At 41.3% G+C, this 27,138-nt stretch overlaps 1 protein-coding gene across 12 annotated transcripts in view; it reads left to right on the top strand.

Annotated features, from left to right (window-relative positions):
- pcdh15 (protocadherin related 15) overlaps positions 1-27,138 on the top strand; it is a 1,032,943-nt gene that overhangs the window by 908,440 nt on the left and 97,365 nt on the right. For all 12 annotated transcript variants that reach the window (XR_010005016.1, XM_062977492.1, XM_062977488.1 and 9 more), the window contains 2 exons: positions 3,498-3,607; positions 5,658-5,798. Coding sequence is in view for 11 of the 12 variants with exons in the window: in XM_062977492.1 (XP_062833562.1) it covers positions 3,498-3,607; positions 5,658-5,798 (251 nt within the window). In the remaining variant the exon portion in view is untranslated. The remainder of the gene's footprint in view (positions 1-3,497; positions 3,608-5,657; positions 5,799-27,138) is intronic.

The raw sequence follows: 27,138 nt of genomic DNA, 5'->3' as shown, positions 1-27,138 counted from the left end.
GCCAGGTCCAAATTCTCCAGGAACGGGCGTAGTTGGCACACTAGCTTTAACTCTGCAAAAATACTCCTGGTCACTGCTGATACCTAGGCCTCCATATTCAGAGCCGAATCCAGGAGTACTCCCAAACTGTGTTTTCAAGGAGACTGTAACCCCATCTAACACAGGTTAAATCCCTATTCCCAGATCTGTGTCTCAACTAACCAGGAGGACGTCTGTCTTATCTGGATTCAGCTTCAATTTGTTTGCCTACATCCAGGCCATTACTGCTGTTGGGCAGTGGTTTAGCACAGGAACTGTTTCCTTAGAATAAGGTAAAAGGGAGTAATCAAGTTGGGGTTTTTTTCGTGTCAGGAGCGACTTGAGAAACTGCAAGTCACTTCTGGTGTGAGAATTGGCCGTCTGCAAAGACGTTGCCCAGGGGACGCCCGGATGTCTTGATGTTTTATCATCCTTGTGGGAGGCTTCTCTCATGTCCCCGCATGGAGCTGCAGCTGATAGAGGGAAGCTCATCCGCGCTCTCCCTGGGTGAGATTCGAACCTGGCAGCTTTCAGATCAGCAACCCAACCTTCAAGTCACAAGGCTTTAATCCACTATGTCACCGGGGGCTCCATTGAGTTGGTGTCATCTGCATATACATGACACCACACTCCAAAACTCCAGATAACATATTCCAGCAGTTTCATGTATATATTAAATAGCCTGGGGGGCAACACGGAGCCCTGAGGGTCTCCACAGGTCAAAGGCCAGGAGTTCAAACAGCACACCTTCTGAATAAGGCCCTCCAAGAAGGAACAGAGCTTCTGAAAAACAATACCTCCAAGCCCCATCCCAGAAAGGTGACTCAGAAGGATACCATGTTCAATGATATTGAAAGCCACGGAAAGGTCCAGGATAATCAACATGGTCACACTCCCATTGTCCAATTCTCTTCGTAAGTCACCCACTAAGGGAACCAAAGCTGTTTCTGTTCCATAACCAGGCCTGAAACCAGACAAATGTATCTAGACAACCTGCTTTATTCATGAAGCCCTGGAGTCAAGAAGCCACCACATGCTCCAGCACCTTGCCCAGAAATGGGAGATTGAAGACTGGCCTGTAGCTGTCAAGTACAAATGGGGTCTAGGAAAGGTTTTAGCATAGTCTCCTTGGTCTGCTCAGAGGCCCACCAGGAGAGCCTCTCTCCTTGGTTGAAAGAGGGATACTACCCAGAGGTTCGCAATGTAATGGGAGTTGTATTCCCTCCCATTCCCATGCTTTTCAGAGAAGCTCAACTGGCTTTTAAGAAGGAATATTACAAAATGGTTGAAAACATATTTCTCAAGTGTTAGATAATCCTGATAAGGAGAATCCTATACCTATGCCGTCACACCCAGGCACCTTTTAAAGCTTTAAGATGTGCTTCTTCCTTTGCCCAGGTGAACTGCGGGGCCTTACTTAGAAGCTCTGGAAATCCCAGTAACCAAAGGCACTTTAAGTTGAGCAATTATTTTCACAAAGTTCATGGCAGACTTGGCACACGTAGTTAAAGTTGCAAATATAAACAGTCAACTTATAAAACCTTGCAGATGTTCTTTTCTTGCCTTTCCCTTTTAGTTGCTGGTTTAACTTCCTCCAAAGGCGGAGAGATCCTGAGATCCTCTCTACCCTAGCCCTGAGCTATCAGAAGGAGCACGTCTATAACTATCTAAGCTCCAAGCTAGTTTTTGAGGCAAAGTAGATAGAACTTCCTCTAGTGACAGAGAAATCCTGAGATATTCTCTGCCCCAGTGCTAAGCTACTATTTTTAGAAAGAATAGGTCTTTCCCTATCTATGCTCGGCACTGGTTTTAAAGGCAGGTCAGTACTTACGATGGCTTTGTCAGAGTTGGCCTGGCTTGGCCACCCAACACATCTAAGTTCTTTCTTCTTCAGTCTAGAAGGCAAGAGGCTTCTCAAAATGGAGCCTTCTTTCCCCAGGAAAAGGGGCGGTCTCCAGAACAATAAGATACATTTGCAGGCTGCAAACAGCAAAGCTTTGCAAACAGGCTACAAATTCTGCTAATGGCTAAACTATCAGGTTGCTGCAGAATCTGCAACAGCCCTGGAAGGAAATGCAAACAGGTGCTATTCCTGCAACTATGGGCAACTTGTAAAATCAAAAACTGGGAGATGGAACAATACCAATGAGAATCTTCTTAGTTTCAGATTCATTCTGTACATCATAATTTCATTCAACACATCATGTGGTGCCTGCTTTCTTTCTGTCCCTTGAGGGGCACCTGTGTTTCATTGCAAAGGTGCAAATTATTATCTCCAAGAACAGAGGCACAAGACTCCCTACCTGTTGTCATGAGCAACAAGAGAAAATGCTATTGCCGTTACATCCTTTTGGTGCTTTCCCCATAGACATTTGGGAAAATAAAATGCAGAGCTAGTTAGGATTTTTGTTTGAGACAGAAGGGCTCTTACTGCATTCTCAAAGATAAGCAGGACCACACTGCTGGTCTAGCCTCTGATATCGTATTTCCCGTAGCAATTCCCTTAATGTTCATGTTTTCAGGAAATTGTCTCCAGATAGTGAAACTGAGTAGTATAAAAATTAGAATGCGAACTGGCTTAAAACATCAAGCAGGAGATACACAGTAATCTCTGTATGCGTGCCATGGACATTTACAAAAAAATCAAGACTGAGCATAAACCTGACTCAAAAAGATTTATAGAGGCATCAAGGCCTGCAGAGTTCTGAAGAATGTTATAGAATGGGAAGCTTAGCTTAGCATTTCTTTATCCTTTCCAGTTGATCAGATTGACCAAGGGCTCTGTGTTCAGATGTGCAAGAAAAAACATTTATTATCAAAAACCTTGTGGCTATTTCTTGACAACAGGAATTTTCTCTAGGATACTTTTGGGGAAAAAATGTCAGTATGCTTCTGCAATAGATGGCCATGCAAGGGAAAGAAAAACAAGCTGGAAGCTAAATTATTGTTTGTAGCATAGTGCTTGCTTCTTTGAGCAAGTTATACCCAGCTTCTTTTTTTCTTTTTTGTGCTGAAATCTTTTCTTCATGCTGAAATCTTTTCTTCTAAAGGATGATATTCATCTTAGATATAATTATTGAATCAGCGTCGCAATTGACACAAAAATTTTTCCAGTACAAGGCTGGGGAGCTTATGCAGCTGTGTGAACATTTCAGTCTCTTTCCCATACAATCTGAGGAGTGGGAAAAGGATCCAAATGTTTACATCATTCACTTGTCACCCTTTCTATCCATCTGCACACTTATAGATATGACTGTTCAAATGTTTGGATCAAATGTTTGTTGCCTTGTTTTGTATGCTTAATTTTTCCTTATTTCTTGTCAACCAAATACCAGGATTATATGACATTAGTCCCATACCTTCGAGTTTCTTCTTCAGCCTCACAATTAAGGAGAAAATGTCGTATATATTGAGTCAATCAGTAGAGTCCTCAGAACGTGACTGTGAGCAAGAACAATTTGTTTTGTCCAATTTTTCAGGCCCCCTCCTGTGAGCGAAGGTGCACCCAAAGGAACTCAAGTTGTTGTGGTAACTGCTGCTGCCTTGAATCAGACCATTGTCTATTCTATTGTATCAGGAAATGAAAATGGTAAGTCACATGTGATCTTGAATGAGAAATAAAATTTTATAGGAGATTTAAGGAGAGAAAATATCCTCGAATAAACCGAATGAATTTGACACCACCATTTTTTAAGATGCAGTGTCTTATACAGTACCAAACACACAATTCTCTACTTACTTTGATGTTTAGGGGATACTATAGAACTATGGACATTTAAAGGGGGTCAGATATGTTTCATGGCAAATCATCACTGATTTCACCAGACTATAGTTCCCAGGATTCTTTGGGAGAAACTATTACACTTGAACAGATGCAAAAGTAATATATCCTATATACTTATATATAAGTATACATTTTTGTCCAAAAGTCAACACAAAAAACTGAATTGTCTTATCCATGGTTAGGTGTAACCTTGACTCTTATCAAAAAAAGGAACCATCCCCTTCTTTCAGTGGAATGGTGAAAGACATGAGCTTAGTTCATCCATGGAGAACATAAAAGAAGCCCCCTCTACTTTCTCTACTGTGGTACCACTTCTTGCCTTTTGGAATGTATGGGTCAGGAAATGGCAGTGGCTAGGGGTGACTGGCTTCTAGAAATGACTCTCTCCTGACTTATCTATGAATCATATCAAAATCCCCAATTCTGGCTTCCAAGACTGCCCTTGACTTATACATGAAGTCTTCTTATACATGAATATATGTAACTGCAGTTTAAATATGCCATACATTTTGCTTATCCAGCATTATATTTGTATACCCAAGGCAAATAGAACAAAAACATATCCATAACAATGAAATAATGAGAGCTAAATTACCTCATTATAGTTATTGTAAGAACTGTTAAGTAAAGGTAAAGGTTTTTCCTTGACATTAAATCTAGTTGAGTCCAACTCTGGGGGGGGGGGGTGCTTATCTTCATTTCTAAGCCAAAGAGCTGGTGTTGTCCGTAGACACCCCTCTAGGTCATGTTACCAGCATGACTTCATGGAGCAGTACCTATTTATCTACTCACATTTGCATTTTTTCAAACTGCTAGGATGGCAAAAGCTGGGGCTAACAGCGGGAGCTCACTCTATCCTTCAGATTTGAACCACCGACCTTCCGGTCAACAAGTTCAGCAGCTCAGCAGTTTAACCCACTGTACCACCGCAGCGGGTTAAATTGTTACACCATTTTAAAATGAAATAATATAGTTAATGCTTTTAAGCCAACTTTAAACAGGGGCCAAGATCCTATTTGTAGTCCCAAACTAAAGAGTGCCTATTGAATTAGTTGTTAAATAAGGAATCAACACTTATATATTTCTAAAGGGCTATTCCACCTAAGACTGCCAATAGGATTCAGGGAAGGATGATACAAAGCCATGACCAGGTCTTGTGTGGGAACATACATTGTACCAGAATTGCAATGTTTGAACATACACATTCTCCTATGCTATTTTCTCAGTGTAAATCAAAATAAGCGATTTATGCTGATCATTCCATTAGGGAAAAGACAAAATGTAGCCATATGTTTTCATTCTAAAAGTTGAAGAACAATTTCCACAGAAAGATTATAGTAGACCCCCGACATCTGACCTAAAATGTCTCAAACAAAGGTTTGCCACTAGTACATTACAAAGCAAAAAAGAATATTACAAGAATTTTGCAAAGCAAAAAATGTAAGAAGCAACCAGTAACTGACTAGTACAGTAAAAAGCACTTTTCACAATGCTACAGTAAGAAGTGCATTTTATGCTGTCATCATTTTATATCTTTTACTTTTCATAAATCAACAGAAGGCCAAAGCAGAGATTTTAAAAAATACCTAGTAGATTTCTCTATTTTTTTTAAGTCAAAAATAAGCTTGATTCAAGTGCCTGGATTCTTTATAACTACTATTCGAATGAGGAGGTGATGGAAGGAATTCAGACTCACTAGAATCCAGGCCAGCAATTTATATTTAAAAATGAATTGGCTACAATTCAGCAATAGGTTGGGAAAGAGGTGATAGATTTTAGGATTACGTGCATATTGTTTTATTCACAGTGCTGACCTAAAAGTGCTAACTGTTCTTAAAACTGTGCGGTATTCCAGGTGTGTTTGCGATTAATAACAGAACAGGTGTTATCGCTATCAAAAAACCTCTGGATTATGAAACGGTGAAAAACTATTTACTTCGTGTGCAAGCAGACTCATTGCAGGTGGTCCGTTCCAATTTGCCTGTGCCATCTAAAAGTAAGTTTCTTTTTTATCTAAGTATATACTTGGGGTTTTTCTACTCTCTCTTCCATACTGCTAAGAGGAATAATTAACCCATTGTTTTGTTATCCTATTAATTAAAACTCTATATATATCGCCAGCTTCAGATGCAATAGCAGGAAGAAAAAAAATATGCTACTGCATTTAAACTGTTTTATTGACAACTCAGCAAAGCTACCCAATGCCATGACCCCTAGAAGTGGGAGACTCTTGAATGCCATACTGGTTGCCTGACCATGGGAAAGTGGGGAATGGGGAGATGGGGATATAAATGCTTCAGCTATGAGGCAAAGGAGAGAAAGCAAGCCAACTGAATCAGGAAGGGGAAAGGAAAAATAACTACTACTTATTTCATCTCAATTAACTAAACTTAATGGGCTAAAGTAATAGAACAAGGAGCTGATCTTCCAACTTAATTTGATTATATGGGCTTGTTCTATTTTTCTACAGAAAGAGACAGAATATAAATTATTACTTTTCTGAAGTTTTCCCTTCAAAACAAGGGAAAACACTATATTGCTTTCCCAGTTCTTTTACTCCTAGCTAATTTATATGGATGTTGCAATATGAGATCATCTACGAAGTGGTACTTCTAGTTCAATACAGAACTCAGCTGAAATCAAACTTTGATGTGAAATGTTTATTACCATAGAATGGAATATTCCCATAATTACACATTCCTCTAATTTAAGAATACTACGTAATCAATAGTATTAATAGTAAATCCCATATCTTAATGGTAGGACACTTTTTTCATATAAACATAAACAGATTTATGGTATGCTGAAGTAGACCAAAGACAAAACATTCTGTTGACACAGAACATTATCACATGTGGTTCATAAAATGGGTTCTGTCATTGCAAACCCATCCTGCTTGGACTGCCCAACTCCTATTGTTATTGCACCAAACCTTTGTGAAAGCACTTTGAGAAAGCTCCAGGTGCATTTAGTTACGGCCGCTGCAAGGATGTAACTCTCCTTAAACTGTGCATTCTCTATCTTTGTCCATTCCCCCTTTATTGTTTTTTTTTCCTGAGAATTGAGCTATTCCAAGAGTTCACTGTATTGGACCCCATCAAGATGATTGGTACTGTAACTGTGGTCATTTTTAGATTGAACTGTTTTTACTGCTGTTTTGTGATATTGTTTTTATTATGTTTGTTTGTTCATGCCGTTATATATTGTTTTGACAACTGACTGTTTTTTACATGCTGGAAACCACCCTGAGTCCTCTCAAGGAGATGGAGCAGTATATAAATAAAGGATTATTATTATTGTTGTTGTTGTTGTTGTTGTTGTTGTTGTTGTTATTATTATTATTATTATTATTATTATTATTATTATTATTCACAAACTCTCAAGACCCACCTTTTGTTCTGTCAGAGATTCTCAGCCCATTTGTACTTTGTGTTTTTGTCATATTGAAACACCATCTCTATTAGCACTTAAAATATTAATTAAAACATAAACAAGCATTTTGCAATTGAAATTATTCCCCTATTTTATGTATTCTTCAAAAGGGAAATTGAGTTTTGACTAGATAACCTTGTTTAGTGATGCACAATCATGCATGAGCAGGAAGTTCTGCAAAACAGTTTTACAAGGAAAAGAAGCATTTAATTAAACTGGGAAACCCATATCCGTGGCTTGATTCAGTTCTGCTGCTGTGTAGTTACTTGAATTAAAATAATAACAATAACAACAACAACAACAACAACAACAACAACGAAAGGGAAAATATATAGCTTTGGAGCCATAGGTCTTCTACATCTGCCTACCAGAAGTGGAAATGGAATACCCACAACACGCCAAGCATAGACCTTACTGACTCCAAAGTAACTGCTGAAGCAGCTTCAGATTACTACATGACTGAAAACACTTCTGAAGACTCTTTGAACACATGCCCAGCAGCCCTAAAAATGACTGCTTCAACACAAGCTGCAGATTGTTTTGCAGCAAGTTTATGATGAAGCCATGCAGGGGTACATTTTTTCATTTGTGGCTAGGGAGCCTCCAATACAGATTACAAATCTCATGCAATAATGTCCACAAGGACCAGCCTATGGGAAGCTCACAAGCAAGACAGGAGCACAGTTTTTACTTACCACTTAAGTTACTCAACAGCTGGTATTCTTGTTTGGTGAGCTGGAATACAATGGAATAGGCTTGCTGCTTGGAAGCCTGGGTACTTGATTCTAGGGGAATGGTTTTTTGGGCTGCTAGAATTGCAATGAATAGCCTTGCTACTTCAAGGCCTGGCTGCTTGCTATCTAGCGAAATCTTTGGTTGATCAGCTTCAATAATACAGAGTAGTATTACTGCTTCAAAGCCTGGCTGCCTTCTACCAAGGTTAATCCTTTGTTAGTCTGGTTGAATTGCACTGAATAGCCTTGCAGCTTCAATGCCTGGCTGTGTTATAGCTAGGGGAATCCTTGTTTGGCGAGCTGGAGTAGCACCCTCATTCAAAGAGCCACTTTGAAGCCTGGCTACTTCCTTTGTAGGGGAGTCATTGTTTGGCCAGCTTGAGTTGCACTGAATAGTCTTGCAGCTTACAAGCCTAGCCACTTTCTACCTTGTGGAATCCTTGGTTGCCCAGGTTGAACAGCAATTAATAGTCTTGGTGTGGCAAGTATGAATGCTGCAATTAGGCACCTTGATTAGCATTTAATGGCCTTGCAGCTTCAAAGTCTGGATACTTCCTGCCTGGGGGAATCCTTTGTTGGGAGTTGTTAGCTGGCCCCGATTGTTTCCTGTTTGGAATTTCCCTGTTTTCAGAGTGTTGTTCTTTATTTACTGTCCTGATTTTAGAGATTATATTGTTCTGTATTATTATACCACAGTAAATATTATATATTATATTTATAATCTTATATCATCTGCTTAGAATTGGATTATATGAGGCCCCTTCTACACAGCTGTATAAAATCCACACTGAACCGGGTTATATGGCAGTGTGAACTCAAGATAATCCAGTTCAAAGCAGATACTGTGGATTATGTGCCTTGGCATTCTGGGTTATATAGCCGTATGGGAGGGACTTGAGTCTACACTGCCAAATAATCCAGTTCAAATCCGATAATCTGTATTTTATAGGCAGTGTGGATGATGCCTAAGTGCACTCTGCCCTGTGCCCTAGGATACGAAATGGACGGGTCCTAGAGGGACCGGGGCCTACCGTTCTGAGCTGTTTCTAAAGGGGGAAAATGGCTCTTTCGTGTCCTCTAATTTGGGCTTTATTTTTCTAGGTTTTTTGTTTGAAAGACATAGATTGGATGACTATGTCTTTTGTAGCCAAATTGGATGTGATTTGGTTCAGTGGTTTTGCAGTTTACTCAGGGCCGGTTGTTACTAGGCGGCCGCTGACGCGGCCGCCTCGGGCGCTGGCTGCTAGGGGCGCTGTCGAGGCGTCGACAGCGCCCCGTAGCGCCACCGACGCCTCCGGTGTTGGCGCGGGCCCGCGGGGCTTCAATCCCCGCGCCCACGCCAAACCGCGACAAGCACCTAGGCCATTTTGCCCTTAGTAACAAACTAAGGGCAAAAATGGCCTATCTGTGCTGTGCGCATGCGCACAGCCAGATAAGCCATTTTTGCCCTTAGTTTGTTGACTAAGGGCAAAATGGCCTAGGTGTGCTGTGCGCACGCGCACAGCACAGCTAGGCCATTCGGGCCTTACTTCCTGGTCGCGGCCGGCGATCGCCCGGGCGATCGCCGGCCGCGACCAGGAAGTAAGGCCCGAATGGGCTATCTGCGCTGTGCCCGTGCGCACAGCACACCTAGGCCATTTTGCCCTTAGTCAACAAACTAAGTCAACAAACTAAGAATCCTGTTACTAAGGGCAAAATGGCCTTACTTCCTGGTCGCGGCCGCCGATCGCCCGGGCGATCGCCGGCCGCGACCAGGAAGTAAGGCCCGAATGGCCTAGCTGTGCTGTGCGCGTGCGCACAGCACACCTAGGCCATTTTGCCCTTAGTAACAAACTAAGGGCAAAAATGGCTTATCTGGCTGTGCGCATGCGCACAGCCAGATAAGCCATTTTTGCCCTTAGTTTGTTACTAAGGGCAAAATGGCCTTACTTCCTGGTCACGGCCGCCGATCGCCCGGGCGGCCGGCGGCCGCGACCAGGAAGTAAGGCCCGAATGGGCTATCTGCGCTGTGCCCGTGTGCACAGCGCAGATAGCCCATTCGGGCCTTACTTCCTGGTCGCGGCCGGCGATCGCCCGGGCGATCGCCGGCCGCGACCAGGAAGTAAGGCCCGAATGGCCTAGCTGTGCTGTGCGCGTGCGCACAGCACACCTAGGCCATTTTGCCCTTAGTAACAAACTAAGGGCAAAAATGGCTTATCTGGCTGTGCGCATGCGCACAGCCAGATAAGCCATTTTTGCCCTTGGTTTGTTACTAAGGGCAAAATGGCCTTACTTCCTGGTCGCGGCCGCCGATCGCCCGGGCGGCCGGCGGCCGCGACCAGGAAGTAAGGCCCGAATGGGCTATCTGCGCTGTGCCCGTGCGCACAGCGCAGATAGCCCATTCGGGCCTTACTTCCTGGTCGCGGCCGGCGATCGCCCGGGCGATCGCCGGCCGCGACCAGGAAGTAAGGCCCGAATGCCCTAGCAGTGCTGTGCGCGTGCGCACAGCACAGCTAGGCCATTTTGCCCTTAGTCAACAAACTAAGGGCAAAAATGGCTTATCTGGCTGTGCGCATGCGCACTGCCAGATAGGCCATTTTTGCCCTTAGTTTGTTGACTAAGGGCAAAATGGCCTAGCTGTGCTGTGCGCATGCGCACAGCACAGCTAGGCCATTCGGGCCTTACTTCCTGGTCGCGGCCAGGGCACGGGGGGCGGGGCCAACTCTGGCCCCGCCCCCCGCACTATTCGCCCTGGCCCCGCCTCCCACACAGCGTGGGAGGCGGGGCCAGGGCGTGGGAGGCGGGGCCGGTGGCGGGGGCGCTTTTTAGCCCCCCGCTTAACATTTAAAAATATCTCCGGCCGGCCCTGAGTTTACTCCATAGTAAAACAGCACATTACATTTATATAAAGAGAGATTATGAAGTAGGATTGCCTCAGTAGAAAGATGTAGAGAGGTGTCAGCATAGAGACTATGGAACAAGTGCAATTTTTGGTCTGACTCAGTACAAGGGAGCTTGCTAAAAACATGAAAAAGATTACCCAGCTCGAAAAGTTTCCATAATAAAGCAAGCTATCAGATGGATAAGGATATAGATGGGAGCTCAAAGAAATAATGAGGCACAGCGTGTATCATGAGCAATTGTTAGAATTAATCCAGTCTTCTTATTTGTCTCTAAATCATAATAACCATGAACCAAAACATTAGGAGTCACAACAACACATCTTATGCGAACATCAAAACACTTGGCTAATCAGCCTGCTAAATAAATGCGCACAGCCAGATAAGCCATTTTTGCCCTTAGTTTGTTACTAAGGGCAAAATGGCCTTACTTCCTGGTCACGGCCGCCGATCGCCCGGGCGGCCGGCGGCCGCGACCAGGAAGTAAGGCCCGAATGGGCTATCTGCGCTGTGCCCGTGTGCACAGCGCAGATAGCCCATTCGGGCCTTACTTCCTGGTCGCGGCCGGCGATCGCCCGGGCGATCGCCGGCCGCGACCAGGAAGTAAGGCCCGAATGGCCTAGCTGTGCTGTGCGCGTGCGCACAGCACACCTAGGCCATTTTGCCCTTAGTAACAAACTAAGGGCAAAAATGGCTTATCTGGCTGTGCGCATGCGCACAGCCAGATAAGCCATTTTTGCCCTTGGTTTGTTACTAAGGGCAAAATGGCCTTACTTCCTGGTCGCGGCCGCCGATCGCCCGGGCGGCCGGCGGCCGCGACCAGGAAGTAAGGCCCGAATGGGCTATCTGCGCTGTGCCCGTGCGCACAGCGCAGATAGCCCATTCGGGCCTTACTTCCTGGTCGCGGCCGGCGATCGCCCGGGCGATCGCCGGCCGCGACCAGGAAGTAAGGCCCGAATGCCCTAGCAGTGCTGTGCGCGTGCGCACAGCACAGCTAGGCCATTTTGCCCTTAGTCAACAAACTAAGGGCAAAAATGGCTTATCTGGCTGTGCGCATGCGCACTGCCAGATAGGCCATTTTTGCCCTTAGTTTGTTGACTAAGGGCAAAATGGCCTAGCTGTGCTGTGCGCATGCGCACAGCACAGCTAGGCCATTCGGGCCTTACTTCCTGGTCGCGGCCAGGGCACGGGGGGCGGGGCCAACTCTGGCCCCGCCCCCCGCACTATTCGCCCTGGCCCCGCCTCCCACACAGCGTGGGAGGCGGGGCCAGGGCGTGGGAGGCGGGGCCGGTGGCGGGGGCGCTTTTTAGCCCCCCGCTTAACATTTAAAAATATCTCCGGCCGGCCCTGAGTTTACTCCATAGTAAAACAGCACATTACATTTATATAAAGAGAGATTATGAAGTAGGATTGCCTCAGTAGAAAGATGTAGAGAGGTGTCAGCATAGAGACTATGGAACAAGTGCAATTTTTGGTCTGACTCAGTACAAGGGAGCTTGCTAAAAACATGAAAAAGATTACCCAGCTCGAAAAGTTTCCATAATAAAGCAAGCTACCAGATGGATAAGGATATAGATGGGAGCTCAAAGAAATAATGAGGCACAGCGTGTATCATGAGCAATTGTTAGAATTAATCCAGTCTTCTTATTTGTCTCTAAATCATAATAACCATGAACCAAAACATTAGGAGTCACAACAACACATCTTATGCGAACATCAAAACACTTGGCTAATCAGCCTGCTAAATAATAATGAATTGCAGGGCAATTAAAGTAAATTTTGTGATGAAGACAACTTGAATGTTATTGATTTCATTTTATGTTTTGACTTCAGGGCACATCCTTGTAATGCTTCTCATTTCCATAGGCATAGTGCCAGAAATGATCCCTAAGAATGATGTGAGTGAATGCATTTCTTATTAAAATTAGCATTCACAAAAAATATCACTCATCTCATAGTGCTGCCAGCTCTGACAGTAAAGAAACATGCATTGACATTCCTTATTAATTCATTCAGCATCCCCGAAATACCACAGTGGATAAAAAGCCTAGGATGCTTCTATACCACAGAGCAGTCTGTGTGCATGCGTGTTTCAAAAAGTGAAAGGCCAAATTCATATTTCTCATTTTCTAGAATATACTTTAACAGAAGCACAGAGATGAAACTTAAGAACAAACCTACAGAATCTATCTTGTCTGTAACTTGGGAACTCCCTCTATTATGAATATTTGATGGGGAAGGGGTTTGTAATAAAAGTATCTAAACCATTAAAGATACTTATTTGCCCAGGGGGAAAATGACTATCCCTATGATAATGGACTATTTTTTTCTGATTTAAGAACAAATTAAACAATAATTTTCTAAAGACCCATCCTGTAGAAGTTTCTATCCCCTCCTTCTCTTTGCTAGCCAGTTTCCCTGCTTTTTTTTTTCCTCTGCACATTCCCAGACTTAGATTTTGTGTGTTGTGCTAATGATGGTAGATGGGGATGAACAATGCTTAAGATGGATCACAGAATAGAGAGCTCTTCAAGAATTTCTTGTTCTCTGCAGTTAAGAGATTACATCCAATTACTAATCTTAAATCTAGTAGATCTATTGAATCAGTAAAATTTGCATTATATCATTTAGCATGACAGCCAGCATAGTATAGTGGTTTGAGTGCTGAACTAGGATTGTCGGAGACCAAGATTCAAATGCCCACTCAGTCATGGAAATCTTCTGGGTGAAAGAAAAACAACTGGCAAAACTCTTCTGAATAAATCTTGCAATAAAAACCTTATTATTATTATTATTATTATTATTATTATTATTATTATTATTATCATCATCCCACTTTTCTTCCACGAGTGGGACTCAAAGCGGCGAACAAATGGTTAAACAGAAATTTCATAATACAAAAGCACATCATCATCCTCCCAACCCAAACAAATAAACAATAAACCAACACATTACATAAACACATTACATAAATGATATAAAATAAGCGTAATAAATAACACCATTTATCATTATAATTAAAAATCCCTGGGCCTCAGACCACTAAGGTTATCCTTAAAACATTGTACTCAAAATTTCGAAGCTCCAAATCTTTGGCTGCGTGAGCCTTGCCAGACCAAAATAGCCTGCTTGTTAAGGGTTGTCGGGAAAGGCCTGCTTCCATAGAAAGGTTTTAACCTGGGAGCGGAAGGCCAGTAATGAGGAGGCCAAATGCACCTCTTTGGGGAGGGAGTTCCAAAATGATGGAGCTACCACCAAAGAGGCACTCTCTCTCATTCCTACCAACCGTACTCATGACGGTGGTGACCGAGAGAAGGGCCTCTCCTGATGATCTCAGGGCTCGTGCAGACTGATAGGAAGAGATCCTGTCCCTCAAGTAGGCTGGGCCTGAACCATTTAGGGCTTTATAGGCTAAAGCCAGCACCTTGAATTGCACCCAGAAACAAACTGGAAGCCAGTGAAGCTGCTTCAGAAGCAGGGTAGTTCTTTTTCTATATCCTACTCCCATGAGCAGGCTAGCTGTTGAACTTTGCATCAGTTGGTTTTCAAACCCTTTTCTGGAGCAACCCCACATAGAGTGTGTTATAGTAGTCTAGTCTGGATGTGACTAAAACATATACTACCATAGCCAGATTGGGCTTTGTGAGCTATGGGCGCACAACCTTTAACTGTGCAAAGGTTGTCCCGGCCACTGCCAAGGTCAGCATTGAGTCCAGGAGGACCCCCAAACTGTGAACCTACTCCTTCGGGAGGGGGGGACCCAACCAGCACTGGTTGCAGCCCAATACCCTGTTCAGCCCTACAACTGACCATCAGTACTTCTGTCGTGTCTGGGTATGATGGTAAGTTTGCCATGTCAGAAACCATTTAACAATCATTAAGTAGGTAATGAATGGGCATATAGTTGGTCCATGGTATTCAATTCTGGAATCCACCATGGATATGAAAAAACGTGGATAATCTCGTGGTAATATGAATCATACTCTATACTATTAACTCACCGCTTCTCTGTTCATGTCATCACCATTTAATAATATGGGGCATGACAATCCATGATCGCTGGAAGTCCCATAGTACTTAAGCTTGGAGTCAAAACGGAATTGAATGCTTCATTATCAAAAGGTACTCTGGAAGATGTAGGGGTATGTGTATATTTTAACTAGCTTGCTTGTCAGACAGTGGGGAGAGGGAAACATAGTTTCCAAGTATACAGTCGTCATTGTAGGGTGAGAAATTGCTTGGAAATAAAGAAGTAATTGTGCTTATTGTCTTTTCCTCATTTATGTACAAATGGACTTGGCTCATGTCAGGTGTTTTTGGAGGAGTCATGGTGGCGCAATGGGTTAAACCCTTGTGCTGGCTGGACTGCTGATCTGAAGGTTAGATTGCTAACCTGAAGGTTGCCAGTTCGAATTTGTGAGACGGGATGAGTTCCCATCTGTCAGTTCTAGCTTGCAGGGACATGAGAAAAGTCTCCCAGCAGGATGGTAACACATCCGGGCATCCCCTAGACATCATCACTGTAGACGGCCAATTCTCTCACACCAGAAGCGAATTGCAGTATGTTCTCAAGTCTCTTCTGACACGATAAAAAAGTTGCTTTTGTTACTGTGAAAATTGGTCCCCAGTCTTTCCTTTTAGTGAATAATAAGCAGAATTTGCCTTTTGCATCCCAGCTTAGATGGCTTTAGATGCAAATGTGGAATAATTTTATATTAATTCCATTCTTCCAGAGTAAAATTAAAGTAGCTTTCCATTGTAAGAAGTATCTGATTGTTTTTCATGAATCATTTACTTCCCTGACATAATAGTTCAATATCTCCAGTGCTGAGCAAGGAACAAACCTTGACGTGCACTTAAAGAAGCAATTAAGATACATTCAACATTGTTTTTAGAGCCTGTTTAATCACAGAGGCCTGTTAAAATAAAATGCATATTGATTTTCAAAGAGAATCCCGTTTAACACACTGAGTACAAGGATATTTGCTACTTCCATTTTATATGCATTTGTTTTCCATGGCCCAAATAAATTCAACACAGTTAACAACTGTGAAGTATCATGCATACATTTCACAGATTATGAAGTGATTGAACCTGTACAATTCAACATCTTCCCAACTTTCTCCTCTTCCCCACCTATCTGACAAGTCCATTTTGCATATCTCTATGGTTTATCATGGCTTGAACTGCTTTTCATCTTGATGTCTCTCATAGGAACTGTCAACATGTATCTGAGAAGATAATTCATCTTATATTCTTATCACATAGAAATATCTGGTTCTTTCTTGTATGTGATGGATATACCTCCATGTAACCCACTTCCAGGCAAGATCAGAAAATATATTTTCATGCCTCTAATTCACCTGGAGGTACAAATGAGAAAAATTATCTTGCAGCTGAAGGTGGCCACAATCTCCTTTCCTCTCTCAAAATAAAAATCAGTTAATGAAAATAATACAAAGCAAAATATATACATGGGTTGGGGAGAGGGAAAGAGAGAAAAAAGGCAGACATCACCACCGTATATCCACATAATCACTTTCAAGGAAAGAATTGTGCAATTGACATGTTAGATGTATTATCTCATTACATTGCAGGCTTTAATATGGTTTCCCCATTCTTCAACTTACTATCATAGATAAGATAGTCACCTGTCAGATCTATAATGCCTTCTTGAAGGTACATAATTTAGGACAGGTCTGGGCAATTCCGGACCTGTGAATTATATACACACAATGCCATGCCCCAATCACTCTGCATCCACTCTCAAAATGGAGATAGGAAGATAACTAAGCTATTTTGAGAGTGGTTGCAGATGAAAAAGAAACGATTGGACCACTGCAAGATTATGGGATGCTTGTCAGGATGGGGAGATTTATGTATGCTTTCATGTGTTGGGGTTCTGCATAACATTGTCCAAAAGCATTGTCCAAAAGCATACAATTTAGATAGATAGATAGATAGATAGATAGATAGATAGATAGATAGATAGAGAAGGGGGGGTGTTGGAGGATGGGGAGTCAGAGGAATAAAAGTAAGCACCAGTGGCTACGTTCAATCTATGGGGCACACTTTGCACATCCTTTGAGCTGCAATATGTGGATGTGACTTTTTAAAAGGAGGAAAGTATTGCTTAGAATCACTGAAACAAATTAAGAGCCACTATTCCAATGGGAGAGAAATATGTGTAGGTAGCATGGAGACTTAAAGGAACAGCTGCCAGGGTGGAAGGAACATTTGAATAGTAAAAATGTATGCCAAAAGAAAGAACTAAATAAAATACATTTACTTGAGTCTAATGTGCCACCAAGTCTAATGAACACCTCAGTTTCCAAAAGCCTGAAGCAAAAAAAAAAAAAAAAAAAAAAAGGATTTGCTGGCGAATGTATTACGCACCAGCATTTGTTGTTCCTGCCTGCTGAGAATTTCTTCTCTAAAAACAAAAGTGTTAGAGCACCAAAGCTTCCAGCAATGGAAAATAAAACTTTTGGGATCTCTCTCTGCTGTGGAATGACTGCCCTTTAACTGCCTTGATTCAATATAATGGAATCTTGGGGGTGGTAGTTTGACAAGGCCTTGATCTTTCTCTGTCAAAGAATGTTGATGCATCCCAACCCAAACTACAAATCTCAATGAACTGAGAGATGACGCCCCTCAAATAGGAGCTCCATGTGCAGCTCCTGAAGCAGCTTCCCCTTTGGCTTTGGCTCAGCACTAAGATTACTGAATGACACATATCTAACGCAAACCCTAAGTTTAGAAAGATAATTTAACCAAAAATTGTGAGCATTACATTTGAGTAAATACACTGTATTCTGATTTAATCCTTCTTATAGGCAATTCACTGAACTAATTCTTTTCCCACCCTCAGCATGAGGGTGCGGAAGCGCTTTGCTCCCCTTCAGTGAAGGTAAAGAAAAAATAGTCCCAGCCAGGACTTATTGTGGGCGGGAACAGTGGAAACGCGCTCCCTGCCTTGGTAACATATAATAAAAGTTGCTCATAGTTAACCCACACTGTTGTGTTGTCTCATAATTTCAATGATGGGAGAGCAATTTTTCCCCATAATTTCAGTAGATCCACTTGTGGATCCTTCTCATTCGATACAAAAATATTTTTCTGTAAAACTAAGTGCTATTTTTCAGTATTAAGCTTTAGCACATTAGAAACCGTGATACAACCCTAGTTATTTAGAAGACACCTGAATCTAGCAACTTAGTTTAGTTGCTCAATTACCACTTACCTTGCTGTAATCTCATTCACATCAGGAGACTGTACCTTATTTCTCTGGATATTGTTGACTACAGTGGATCATAGTGTTATCACATATTTAATACAGAAGACTAGGAGGCTTGCTGCATATTTTTCTGTATCTTCATGTTATGACATATGAGAATGAAGGTAGCCGTTTATTTTCCAACTCAGTTCTCATGAACCCTCAGGTATAATACTTGATGGCTGCTTATTGTACAACTGCTGACAGTAGTTGTCACAGTTCATTATCTTATCTTGGCTTATCACTTCTGTTGTATGTGACACCCAGCTTTAGTAGTCCTTGGCAGTTACTCAGACGAAGAGCCTCTAGGCTGTTCTAATGTCACTTCAAAAATGGTCATGGATGCAAATAGATGGATGAAGAGTAAGTCCTCAAAGACAGTGGTGTTGCCAGTTGACAGATGATGCCTAGTGGAAACTTCATCTTAGGTCAATGTTAACTTGATCACTATCTTCTCTTTCTGTAGTAGGCTGTTTAACTCTCAGGGAGAACTTACTTTCTGTTTTATCACCTTAAGTAATAATTGAGGCAATAGAACACCTACATTTTAGAATTGTATATGATTAAGCTAAAAATATCATAAACCTATACACTCATATACTTTTGACATAAGTAATGTGGCTAGTCCCATCAGAAAAATAGGTAAGATAAAGTTTTGCTGGCTTCAAATATTATTTTTATTTTTTTATTTATGTTTAGCATTTTAACCTGCTCTATATAAACAGATGTGCTCCATGTCTACACATCTTGTACAATTTTTGATCAATAACATGACATTAAAAGAATGTACAATATTTAAAAACTGAATATGTTGGAGGAACTGGAAACTCTTTGTTCCCAGATCTGGGAGGGGGCACATGCACAATTCAAAAAGATGCCTAGATCTTGCACTGCCACTGGAGGCCAGGGGGGATTGCATAGCTCAGAGTCCCTGGGGCCAGCATCAACTCATCTGCCAATTATGGTTTTCCACGATAGGAATAACATATTTCATTTTACTCCTACAATGGGTTGTATGATAGCAATGCACTTGTAGGGAGCTGACCCGCCTCATAACACGAGAGGTTTTTGGCCCCTTACCGCACTAGGCCTCCTCTTCAGGGACAGATCCCGATGAACCTCATCACATGACACAGGCTGTGACCCCACCCCATTGATAGCTGTAGTGGCAAGGAAGCATTGCAAGGAGCTTCCTCGCCAACCATTGTGAGCGATGCGTCTTTTGAATAGTTCCGATGGAGCTACCTACATTTTTGGCCTTTCCCCCCATTTGGTGGGGGAAAACGGCAATGCAGCGATGTGCCTTGCTACACTTTCCCCAATCTAATTACAGAAGGGACAGGGCCCCTGATGCCCCTATGTGATAGAGGATGCATGAGTTGTCATGAGGTGCAATGCGTGCCTTCCGTTTCACCAGTGATTACCAGCGAAACAGAAAAAAAGAGATGGGGGCCCCCATCAATATGATGAGGCCCCTTGAAAGATGACTGCAGCTATATCATACAAGAAATGATATAGCATTATGAGTTTCATCTTTATATTAAACAGTATGGGAAAGAGGACAAAGCTCTGAGATACCCCACAAAAATGGCCAGGGTGTCAAACAGGCACCCACCAGTGCCACTTTCTATGGCCCCATCCACACTGCCATTTAATGTAGTCTGAAGCAGCATTATATGGTTAGTATAGACTCTTATAATTTATTCAATGCCGTTAAACTGCATTATATGAATCTACACTGAACATATAGTGTAGTTTCAAATAGCATTTTATGGCAATGTAGATAGGACTTTAGTCTGCCCTTTAAAGAAAGAGTCACTGAAAAACAATGGCCCTGAGCCTCTTCCCAGCGAGATGATCCAGAATTATTCTATAGTCAAAAACATTGAAGGGCGGTGAGAAGTCCACCAGAACCAACAGGACAGTGGCTCTGTCTAGTTCCCTGCACTGATAATTTACCAAGGCAATCAAAACTGTAACTGTCTCATTGCCAGACCTAAAGCCAGATTGAAATACATCTAGAAAATTATATATGAGAATTTACAATTTTTCAAGAACAGTTACAATAGTAATAATAATAACAACAACAACAACAACAACAACAACAACAACAAACAACAACAATAATGCACATTATTTATATTCCACCCTTGTCCCCTAGGGCAATCAGAGCAGATTACAGCATTTACAGCAGACATAGGCAAACATTCAATGCCTTTATGATCACATACAATGAGACACACAAACACAAATCAAGGCAAAGGCTTATTTAATTTCTGGCTTCTGGAGGTGGTGCTGATCTCTGGCTCTGAGAGAGGTGCTTTTCTCCATTTTCAAGCTAAGGAGCCTGCATTGTCACCTCCTGGTCGTGTGGCCAGCAAGATTGCTTGCGGAGTCTCTTTGCTTTTTCCTGCTGAAGTGGTACCCATTTATCTACTCACATTTGCATGTTTTTGACCTGCTAGTTTGGCAGGAACTAGGTCTGACAAACAGGAGCTCACCCCATCTCGTGGATTCGAACTGCCAACCTTCAGGTCAGCAGTTCAGCAGCACAAGGATTTAATCTATTGTGCCCATGGTAATTATATAAATGGGAACTACATATGTGTATCCAGAAAGCAACAGGAGGACATAGTAACAGGATTACACCATCTAGCACTAGTAGAAACATGCTTTTTGATAACCACTCACATTTAAAACATTCAGTTCGTGCAAGCAAAGAGATGAAATAGAAATAATATTGGAGTGTTGTTTGGTTACTGGGCTGTATGGCCATGTTCTATCAACAGTTATAGCAGAAATAGAAAATGCTGTATCATTAATAAATGCCAAATATTAGAAAGAGCCCAACAAGTTAGAACGCTAGTTTATGTAACTGTATTATATTATAATTATCTTGCAATCCCTTCAGTAACTAAAAAAGGGAATATATATTGAAGTTTTAGTTAGAAATGTGTCTGTATTATTAAACAATTGATTACTTGATTTAAAAGTGAATCATTAATGCACTGAGCATTATTAAATTATTGTAATCTTAGTGGGGTTTGTGAGGCTTTTACAGTAAAACTGAGCTGACTGATAGACAAGCTAATTTAACCAGCCAGTGTGAAAAGTCATCCTTGGAGATCATGAAAGAGGGATTTAAATAAATGATGACTAATGATGCCTGTCCAATTTTACTGCTCACCCACAGTTTGATTAAAATAGCTTGAGTAATAGAGATAACTGTCTGCTTCCAAACCCGTTTTGGAAGACAACAGCTGCTTTTGTTTGGGCAGGGAATTCTGTTTTACACGGGTCCAATTTTTCCAATGCACTGTGAATAACTTTCTAATGCCACACAGCATGGTAAATGCTATGTGAGAACATCTAATCAGCTATATATTGTACAGTCTGCTGGTTGGATAGAAGAGGGTTAATGCTTATAACGTATTTTTTAGGTTGGCGGCAGAATTGTCTGGGACTTATTTTGAAAGTTATATTGTTGAATATCTAATAATGTTTTCTGCATGCCTAGGAAATACTGGGAAAGTCCTAAATGAGGCATACATTTCTGCACCTACTCTTAGCTAAGGATGGTTTAATTTGGCTAGGAAAGAAAAGACACTTATTCAAAGCTTTGTCAGTTCCTTCCTTCCCTCGCTCCCTCTGTTTCTGTTCCTGAAACAATTCCCTTTTTGTTTTAACCCATGTTAATGAACTTGTCAAATGAATTTCTAAACCAAATGTCATGGTTGCTGTTTACCCGTACGATAGCACAATACCCTTTATTTATTTAACTATCATGTCAGAAGCGAACCAAGGGTACAAGTTTTTAAAACTTGGCATTATACTAAATGTCCTTTGAGCAGCAGCTGGCCACTTGCGGTGCCTCTGGTGTTGCTGTGAGAAGGCCCTCTATTGTGCATGCGGCAGGGCTCAGACTGCATTGTAAGAGGTGGTCTGTGGTTTGCTGTTCTCCACACTTGCATGTCGTGGACTACTTTGTAGCCCCATTTCTTAAGGTTGGCTCTGCATCTTGTGGTGCCAGAGCACAGTCTGTTCTGTGCCTTTCAATTCGCCCAAACCTCTGTGTACCCAGGAGGGAGTCTCTCATCCGGTATCAGCCACTAATTGAGGTTCTGGGTTTTAGTCTGCCATTTTCAGACTCTTGCTTGCTGGGGTGTTCTGCGGATATCTCTGTACCCTTGATACCTTTGATCGATGAAGACTGTTATTATTGCTAAAGAGAATCTGCTATTAGGTCATTGGGTAACCTTAATTACAGGTTAGTTTGATCTTGTGTGTCTCAGAGGGAAAAAGTAGTGCAGAAATGTTAGATAAACTAACATTTCTGAATTGTCCAATAGACCTCAACAAGAATCAGGGTGCATTTTTGAATGTTTAATAAATATATGGCAATAAGTAAGAAATTCAGACCTTTAATCCACCCTGGATGCCTGGTTTCCATATTAAAATTCCTGCTCCAGTGGTTCTCAGATATACACTGTATTGAGGTGGTGAATAGTGAGACCTTTTGTTGTCTTGCCATTCGATGGGCACTCCTAGCTATTTCATTTGACATCAGTAAAACTTAAGAACACGAATCCTGTTGAAGCTATGTCATTATAAAATTATATATATATATATATATATATATATCTATATATATATCTACAATATTGCCTTACACCTTCTAATTCTTTTTTTCACAGTATTATCTTTATTTACTGCATAATAAATCTATTTTGGAAGCCATCATCATTTAGATATTAAAATAATATGTTATTATAGTGAATAGTAGGCATGTACGATCCAGGAAAAAAATGGTTCTAAACTCTCTTCAAAAGTAGGGGGCGCTGGCACTTCATTTCTAAAGTTATTTCTGAATTTTGAAGGCAAAAAGTTCAAAACTTTCCAAAACTTCTGAATCTTCATATGTACCTTGTTAATGGTGGATGCGCATGCACATGAAGTAAAACATTATTGTCAATGGGGAAACTTGAGGGGCTTCTCTCTCCCTCATTTTTGAACTAACCTAATGAAACTCGCTATAGTGGTAGAACACATTGACCACTGTTAGCTCACCAAATCTAAGAGTGTTTTACTTATCCTCAGATTTTTGGTGAATTTTCAAAGTTTTTATTAAAAACATTTTAATAATAACAAAAATCTGTTCCTTGTTTGAAAGTGTTATTTCCTGTTTCATTGGGTTGTATTTAATTTGAAAGTCATTGTTCTACTTCAGAAACTTTGTTTTTGTGGCTGAAACTTTGTTAAATTGGTGGAGAGAGACTCAATAAACCATAATGTGCTATTTTTATAGGATGATATCCCTTGCACAAAGACAAAGTTTTGGCAGTGTAATAAAGTTTTGCCATGTTTTTATGACAGAATCAATTAGGAAATGACATTTATCAACCAGGAACAGAAATCATAGCAAATCATCAAATCACTCCTGACAGATGGCCATCAGCCTCTGAATAAGGAAATCTGTTCCTGATTTGAAAATGTTATTTCTTGTTTGATTGGCTTTTCTGGGGCTGAGAGTGTGTCACTTGCCCAGGATCACCCAGTGGGTTTTCATAGCTGAGTGGGGAATCAAGGCACAATTTTAGTCCAACTCTCAAACCAGTACACTACACCATGCTATCTCAAAATGGCCCAGTGCTAGCCAGGAGGGAAAACTCTCTTCCAGCACCAGGCTTGGTTTCTATGGAGCTGTTAAGCCTGATGCTACTCATGAGCGAAAACGCTCAGGGCTTGGTTTCTATGGGGCTTTCATTAAGCCTGATGCTGCCAGAGAGAAAATGCTCAGGGCTTGGTTTCTATGGGGCTGTTATTAAGCCCGATGCTAGCTAGGAGAGAAAATGCTCTTCCCTTTCTGCCAAGACTCTACTGTATTATAATAATCAGCACTGATTGGGCAAGGAGGAAAGCCCAGGCTAGGCTGGTTTTCCCTGCAAACAAATTTTGGTTGAATTAAAAATGCTTTCTCATATATCCGAAGGTTTTCCGAGGCCATTAAATTAATGGGCTCCAATGCTCCAAATTGGAAGGTTAATTCTGAAGTGCCAAACCACCTTGGAACCCCTTGCGAAACCCAAAATAGATACGATTTTATTCCAATTTACGACGATTCTGAGGAATTCACCCATGCCTAGTGGATAGGGAAATTTGTACATCAAAGCTGGTTAGAAGCTGGTTTAGTATAGATATTAATAATTTGTCTTAAAATGGGATTGAATTTTCCCTTGGTTGTGAATGGCTTAAGACAAACTAATTATAGCATCACCTCATACTGTGTAACACCAGTTTCTCATGATTCTATTTCATAGGAGGATTTTATGCAGGTAACATGAATCCCTCAATATTGAATTGCAGTGCATATGTGGGGCATATAGGAGAAGCCACTGAGAATTGGACCTTCCCCTATACAAAATACTGACCTCTTCCTTTCCTAGTTCCCAAACTGGTTTTCCATTTCATAGCTGTTCTTTTTACTTTTATGCTGACCTATAGACAAAGCTCTTAGGTTGAGCTGCATAATACAAAAGTAACAATCAAATTTAATTAAATACGAATTTCAGACCTAGAACAATTTCAAGCCAGTTAAAATTATGATTAGGATATACAGTAATGATCTTGTCACATGGCCGCTGGAATCATTTTGCATTGTCAGGGGACAAGGGGAACCCAGTGCCCCACGCCCCGCATTGCCTTGCTCCAGATAAGGTTCCTGTGTTGTCACAATAGTGGCATACACCAGCTCCATCCTACATCACCCACAGAGCCGTGATAGAGCCATTTAATGGGAGCCAGTGAGCTCCTTGGGTGATGTATGGCGGAGCCGGCCTATGCCACTGAAATCTGCTCTTTGTGATGAGTAAGACCCTTATATCTATGGAGAATATGTTCCCAGCTTGACCAAGTTACCTGAAACTGCAGATATGGCTGAATGCCATTAAATTACCTGATGTCTTAGAATCATGGAGTCATAAACTGGAGCACAATCAAAGCACCCCCAGTCCAAACATGCAATAGAGTCACCCTGGAGGATATAGAAAGGAATTTACTACTTTCTCCTGGATGATTCTATGGTAATCTCTGGGGAAGCATACCATACAATCTCCTGTAGAACCTAGCAAATTTGTAGAGACATTTTCCCCGCAGGTGCAATTAAGTGAAACTGCAAATATGAGTTCCACAGTTACAGAGGTCTTACTGTAATCTTATACAAATACTGAAAAATTGCTTAGTGATAAACCAACTGTAAAACACAAATTACAAATCTTTGTTTCTTTGAAGACTGAGATCCACAATCTCAATCTGAGATTCACAAGCTAACAGCCTGGAGATCAGTATGATCAGTACAGTTGAACATAGTTTTCTGACTATAGTCATTTACTGGCTGAAATCTGATTAGATGAAAAGTGTTTATGAGAGTCACAGGTGCTGTGTTCTCAGTCTGGTAAAGCCAATGAAATATATACTACCTATAAAAATGAAATATGAAGCTGAAATTAATTAATGAAATTAAATGTCAATGACGTTTATGCTGGAAAGTAGATTAATCTGTGTGTATAAATAACTGTTTGGACTAAGGGTTTTAAGAGCTTAGTGTCAAAAAATAAAAGACAAGAAAAACAGATTAACTGTTTTAAAGGAGGTTATTTGACATTTTAAAAAATGTTTGGAAGTACTTCTCCTGGCAAAGCACGTGACAGCTCTACATAGCTGTCTCTTTGCATTCACCAGCCCTAAAGATCAGCATCTTTGTGTTTGTTATCCTCACATTGCTGCCAAACTCAGCTAATGACAAGTCTACTGGCATGGAAACAACTGAAGACGTCACAAATATTTGTGAACAAAATTGCTCAGGTCATGAAAACTGTTTTAAATGGGCTCCACTAAAATCTGAGAATCTGACTTCAATCGTGTTGAAAACACCTTCAGGTTATTGGATGTGCTCTGTGTCCAAATCCAAGAAATAATGGAAGCTACAGTCAAGGGCTACTAGGTCAAACTCTACTAGTAGTTTTATTTCATTGTAATGTATCAGTGTTTACTTTCTACCTTATATTTTGAAAAGAAAATTGAAAATGGGCTCAATTTTATATAACCTCTTCCTAGAAACCATTACCGAGATATAGTAATTAGTGATGTATTTGTTAGTGATAGTATTTGTTTCATCAGTTTCATTTGTCTATTTGTTTAGTATCGTCCATTCAGATGCACTAAATGAAGGATGCCATTTTTGAACAAAACAAAAGGCGACACAAAAGAGAAAGCTGCAGGGTCATCATGTTTGCTTTCGTTTCCTTTTGTTTCTGGCAGATATGTACCAATGGATGTCAATAATAATATTAATATTAATAACAATAGTTACTCCGGGCTCCTAAGCTGGGTCTGAGAGAGGTCTGCTTTACCATGACAGCTGATGTGTGCCAATGGGTGTTAATAATAGCAATATTAATAACAGTAGTTATTCTGGGACCCTACACTGAGTCTGAGAGAGGTCTGCTTCCCCATGACGTGTGATGTGTACCAATGGGTGTTAATATTAATATTAATAACAATAGTTGTTCTGGGACCCTAACCTGGGTCTGAGAGAGATCTGCTTCCCCATGACAGCTGATGTGTGCCAACAGGTGTTAATAATAATAGCAATATTAATAACAATAGTTGTTCTGCTACCCTAAGCTGAGTCTGAGAGAGGTCTGCTTCCCCATGACAGCTGATGCATGCCAATTGGTGTTAATAATAATATTAATAATGACAATAGTACTCTGAGGAAGACCAAACATTTTAAAAGTTGGTGGGCTAAAAGGGGTCAAAATGCCCTCTGTGTGTGGTGATTTTTACCCCTCTAGCCCAAAAACCGGGTGGGGGGTGAGCCTCAGAAGCCCTCCCATTGCTGCCAATGGTGTGAAAATTTTCGGGTTTTTTTTTATAAGCAAGATGAAAATTCTATTTGTATAGGCACCTCATTTTCGGAAACGGGGACAAAATGAATAAAATTAAACAAAATGAACA

Source organism: Anolis carolinensis, chromosome 3 (genome assembly GCF_035594765.1).
Source record: "Anolis carolinensis isolate JA03-04 chromosome 3, rAnoCar3.1.pri, whole genome shotgun sequence".
In the NCBI taxonomy this organism is placed as follows: Eukaryota; Metazoa; Chordata; class Lepidosauria; order Squamata; family Dactyloidae; genus Anolis; species Anolis carolinensis.
The sequence above is the reverse complement of the archived record's forward strand: the minus strand, read 5'-3'. Positions and strand labels throughout refer to the sequence as shown.